The 4,906-nt window shown below is 34.9% G+C and overlaps 1 protein-coding gene across 2 annotated transcripts in view; it reads left to right on the forward strand.

The window, feature by feature from the left end:
- The window catches only part of LOC111377744, an 18,420-nt gene extending 14,285 nt beyond the window's left edge, over positions 1 to 4,135 (forward strand). For both annotated transcript variants that reach the window (XM_023000869.1, XM_023000868.1), the window contains 6 exons: positions 2,337 to 2,465; positions 2,567 to 2,692; positions 2,829 to 2,884; positions 2,983 to 3,082; positions 3,673 to 3,790; positions 3,905 to 4,135. In XM_023000869.1, the coding sequence (XP_022856637.1) occupies positions 2,337 to 2,465; positions 2,567 to 2,692; positions 2,829 to 2,884; positions 2,983 to 3,082; positions 3,673 to 3,790; positions 3,905 to 4,119 (744 nt within the window). In that variant the 3' untranslated portion in view covers positions 4,120 to 4,135. The remainder of the gene's footprint in view (positions 1 to 2,336; positions 2,466 to 2,566; positions 2,693 to 2,828; positions 2,885 to 2,982; positions 3,083 to 3,672; positions 3,791 to 3,904) is intronic.
- Positions 4,136 to 4,906: the final 771 nt, after the last annotated feature.

Consider the following 4,906-nt stretch of genomic DNA (forward strand, 5'->3'; position numbering starts at 1 on the left):
GGAGAAAGGAGGGGGGGGGGGGGGGGGGGGGGGGGGGGGGGGTATTCTCAAGTCCTACCTAATCTCCAAGAATCATCCCTAATTACAATAATTACAATTTCCATAAATACAATAGTTAATTAAGGCAACAAAGATAATATCATATCTCTAGGATTTCAACATTTTTCTTTCAAGTTTTTTTAAGTTCTATCTAAGAAAAATCAATAAGTTCCTGCGTACAGGGAATTATCGACATGGTTTCAACACAGCACCTGTATGGCCCTTTTTTCATCTCCCAATGAAATTGCGCCTGGTGCTATTTCTCAAAAAAATCTGGAAAACTTTCTGTACCTATAGCATTGTTCAAGCACAATAATTTATGACGTTGGAATCTGAAAGATCTTATAAACAAATATCTGTCATGCATATAAATAAATAAATTGCACCATCAATCAGAAAGTGACAAATTCACTTGAAATAAGGAATAGAAGATTGATATGATAAACTAAGTTGAAAATGCTGCTCCTGTATCTAGCCTTAGCAATTCTTGGTTTACCGATAAATAATAGAATATCACCGATAAAGAATAGAATATCACTGGGCCAAAACTCCATTAACCCTTCTCTCTTTACAGTATCCACTCAAAAGAGATGTTTGATATTATGTACATGAGGAGACAAATCCTTTCTCCCCAAAAATAAAAGAAAAAGAATAAAGTCTTTGGCATCTTAGATAAAGAAATTGCCAATGCCAATGGGCGTTATAATATCATTGAATTCTTTCATGCCTGTTACAGTTCTGAGATGTCGACAAAATTGTTCATAATTAGAGATGGAGATTTAGTTCCTCAATGTCAAATAAACTAATTATTTGAAATCCAAAGTCCACATATCACCGTTTCTGTTCATTTTAGGCATTTAAGCTCTAATTTTGAATGAAAATAACTGTTTTTAGTGTTGTATATCTCATATAGTGCTTAGTTCGGCTCAAGGTCCAATTTATGATGACAACGAGTTACCTTTTATAGGTTTGATGTAATAATTTTTTGGGATAATTGCAGCAGAAGCCCCAAACCTTTATAATACTAGCAGATTTTTTCTCAAACCTTTCATCCTTTCCAAACGTTACATGTGAGACCCTTTTGGATGATTTCTGTCTAAAATGCTGTCAGTTGGTCGTCAAAACAAACTTTGACCACCTTTTAATGAATTTTAAAAGAGTAAAATGGTAACTTTCTATTTACCACATTAAACAATTAAAAAACTTAAATAAAAAACCAAAAAAAAAAAAAAGGAAAAGAAAAATGGATCTTCTTCTTAAAAAGATGTCACAATTTTGAAACACTGTTGTTGCATCTCTGAAGATGAAATCTTCTGTGGCCCTGGGTGGGTGGGAGTGGGGTGCGGGGAGAGAAGAAGAAGAACCTTTTTTTTTTTTTGGGTTTTTTATTTTAGTTTTTTAATTGTTTAATGTGGTAAATAGAAAAAATATCATTTTATCTTTTAAAATTAAGGTGGTAAAATTTGTTTTGACGGTCAACTAACGGTATTTTAGATAGAAACCTTCCAAAAGGACCTCACTTGCAACGTTTGGAAATGTTAAGGGTGACGGCTGTACCAAATGAAAGGTTTGGAGAAAGTTTGCTAGTGTTACAAAGGTTTGGGACTTCTGTTGCAATTATCCCCAATTTTTTATACTTACATTACATATTTTGGGCTAGTTTTCCTCTTACCGCATTCTTTTTGTGACAGCATATTCTTGTAATTGCCTAGAAGAATAAAAATATTTTAACTCACTTGAATTTCTATATCATTCGAGGTGCTGTTTTAAAAAAATTATCTTTTCTTATATTCTTTGTATGAATCTGATATTCATTACTGCTCGAGTTCTAAGAGTATTATTTGACAAATCATATACCATAGATATCTCACTGGAAAAATTTATTTAAGTTTATGGACAAGCACATTTTCCATAATATTGTTATTGTAAATGAGGATGCGGCATGGCATATCTAATTGGAGAGGCATTTTAGTGAAAATATTCATGGTTGGAACATAAACTTATGTTAACTTGTATGTTTTGGTCTATTTACATTTTTTTGTTAACCAAAGGGTGTTCAGGTATAATTTGGAAAAGAGATGGTGCTAACACCTCCAATCTTTTTCATGACCTTCCATAACAAAATTGCTACTACTGTCACTTATCTCGCACTGTGTTGGAATTATGCGTTTAAACGACCTTTTCTCATTGCCCTCTATTGACCATATGATTGAATATCACCATATATCATCTGTAGCATTTAGCAACTATGTCCACACTCCATTCATAGTCTCAAATAGTCTTTTGCGATGATGAAGGTTTATGGTGCATTTAGAGTAGCTGTCAAAATGTTACTCATGTTAAACTCCCAAATCCAAGTTGATGGTGGTGGAAACACTGTTGTTGCTACCTCTGTTCTTGAAGTCAGGAATCTTGTTGTTCTTAAGGTAATAATCAAACGACCGTTTTATGCAACTGAAACTTTCTCTGTTTCAGGTGCTTGTGGATTATAAGGCTCTAATCTCAACACTCCTCTTTTTTCTGGCAGGACCACTCTGTCATCAGTTCAAATGGAAACCTGGCTCTATATGGACAAGGACTTCTACAGCTGACCGGTCAGGGTGATGCAATTAAAGGCCAGAGACTTTCTTTGTCACTATTTTATAACATTACCGTAAGATATTGGTTAAAAAGTACTCTTCTTCATTTAATCCATTACATTTGCTATATCGATTACACACAAGATTCTTCTGAGATCTCTTTATTATCAGTCATTCAACTAGTTCTTCGGAAAACTTTTCATGTGTTAGGTGGGTCCAGGATCTTTACTTCAAGCTCCCTTGGATGATGAAGAGAGTAGAAGCTCGTAAGAAAATTGTTCAGTATTTATCTGCTTAATTTCTATTCATTTGATTATTTTTTCAATATTGCAAATTCAATCCACCTTTTCATTATCTTGAATAGGATAACTAAATCTCTTTGTGAGAGTTCAACATGCCCGGTGGAATTGATAACTCCACCAGATGATTGCCATGTTAATTACACACTGTCCTTTTCACTGCAGGTTAGTAAAGCAATTTTATCTGGTGCTCTATAAACTCAGATTTACATCTTCGCATGTGTACCCTTATGGATTGTTAAATTAAGATCGTCTGCTGTATACAGAATAACTTGCCAAGTGGAGTTTAATTTCTTTGGTGGTCTATGCGCAGTATATATGGATCAACTTATCGAATAATAGATCAAAAATTTCTATCTTCCTAGCTATGTGACAAGCAGTCTACGACGCTTAAAGGTCCTAAACAACAATCGTGATGATTGAGAACCTCTGTCATTAAGCTGACGTTATCAGATGGAGTGCAATTTTTGAGAGGATTTAATCTGTCTTGTGCTAGTTGTCTTAATTATCACATGTTGGTTCAATTGGAGTCAGTTGGAAGCATTTAAAGTTCCTACTATTTCTAAAGATACCAGCGTGCAATTTTTTATGTGTCTACGAACAAAAATTCTAAGCTTTATGAAAATGGCCAAGGAAATGAATGAGTGTTTATTTTTATTGCCTTCATTTTTAATATCTGTTACATGTTGTAATGCTTTGACTTCTGGTTGGTGTATTTTATACACTCATCACGAGACTTTTTATGTGTTTGATAGGTCTGTCGTGTTGAGGATATTTTGGTGAATGGAGTTATGAGGGGAAGTATTGTTCACATCCACAGGGCAAGGACTGTTATTGTGGATTCTGATGGCATGATAACTGCATCAGAATTAGGTATACATATCTCTTTCATTTTTGTTACTTTGATTCCTCTCTTACATTCTGAACTCTGAGATTTAGGAAACAATTACACAGGATTTTTCTCAGAAAATAATGAATACTTTTCAGGTTGCAGGAATGGTGTTGGCAGGGGAAATTACTCAAATGGAGCTGGTGCTGGTGCTGGACATGGAGGAAGAGGGGGGTCTGGATTTTTTAGTGGGAAGCTGAGTGAAGGCGGTCCCAGATATGGAAGTGCTGATCTTCCTTGCGAGTTAGGTAGTGGAACAGCAGGACCAAATGAGTCATATGGATATGTGGCTGGTGGCGGAATGATAGGTTAGCATTTAAGCTAACTCTCACCTTTTTAGTATCTGCAAAAAGTAATTCAGCCTTCAATTGCCTATCTTCATATATTTTGATGCCTGTTCTTTTGGTTTTCATTATCAAAATTTATTCCTGATAATCTCTCTCTATGTCGACAAGTTTCAATGCTCTTGTACCTGGTGGTATTATGTAAAATGTATTGATAATTTGTTTTATACTGAAGTTGCAAGGGGTTATGGAGCATTACTAATTTGTTTTACATTGAAGTGCAAGGGGTTAGGGAGCTGAATATTATAGGAAATGTTGAAAATCCACTAGTAATATAGCTGTTGTACAGCTACTGTTTTTCTAGATTCAATCTTTCCGTATTTTGTTTTTTCCTTAATTAGTTGATTGAGTAAAATCAGGAATTATGTACCTTGATTTTCTTTGCTAATTACAGCCTAAGAATTAGCTGAGTTGCTAGAAATAAGGGCAGAAATCACTCAGCCCTCTTGTATATTATGAAATCTTTGTATCAGAATAAAAGCATGGCAGATTCAATTCTTCAATTCAGGAATTTTCATGGTATCAGAGCCATATTCTCTGAATTGAACATCCCTCTCCAGCCTATTCTCTCAATTTTTTCCTCGCTCTATTCATCTTTTTTTCCTTCTTTCATCACTGTCATCTCGTGATCATTCTCTATGATGAAATATGGTATAACAATCAAACGAGAAAGCTCCAACTCCAGTCAGGAAATTCCAGTGACCGGAAACATTGGAGATAACAGCGGTGTTATTCCAATCACAAGTCACAAGCTGA

This window comes from Olea europaea, unplaced genomic scaffold (genome assembly GCF_002742605.1).
Source record: "Olea europaea var. sylvestris unplaced genomic scaffold, O_europaea_v1 scaffold1714, whole genome shotgun sequence".
NCBI classification, from domain to species: Eukaryota; Viridiplantae; Streptophyta; class Magnoliopsida; order Lamiales; family Oleaceae; genus Olea; species Olea europaea.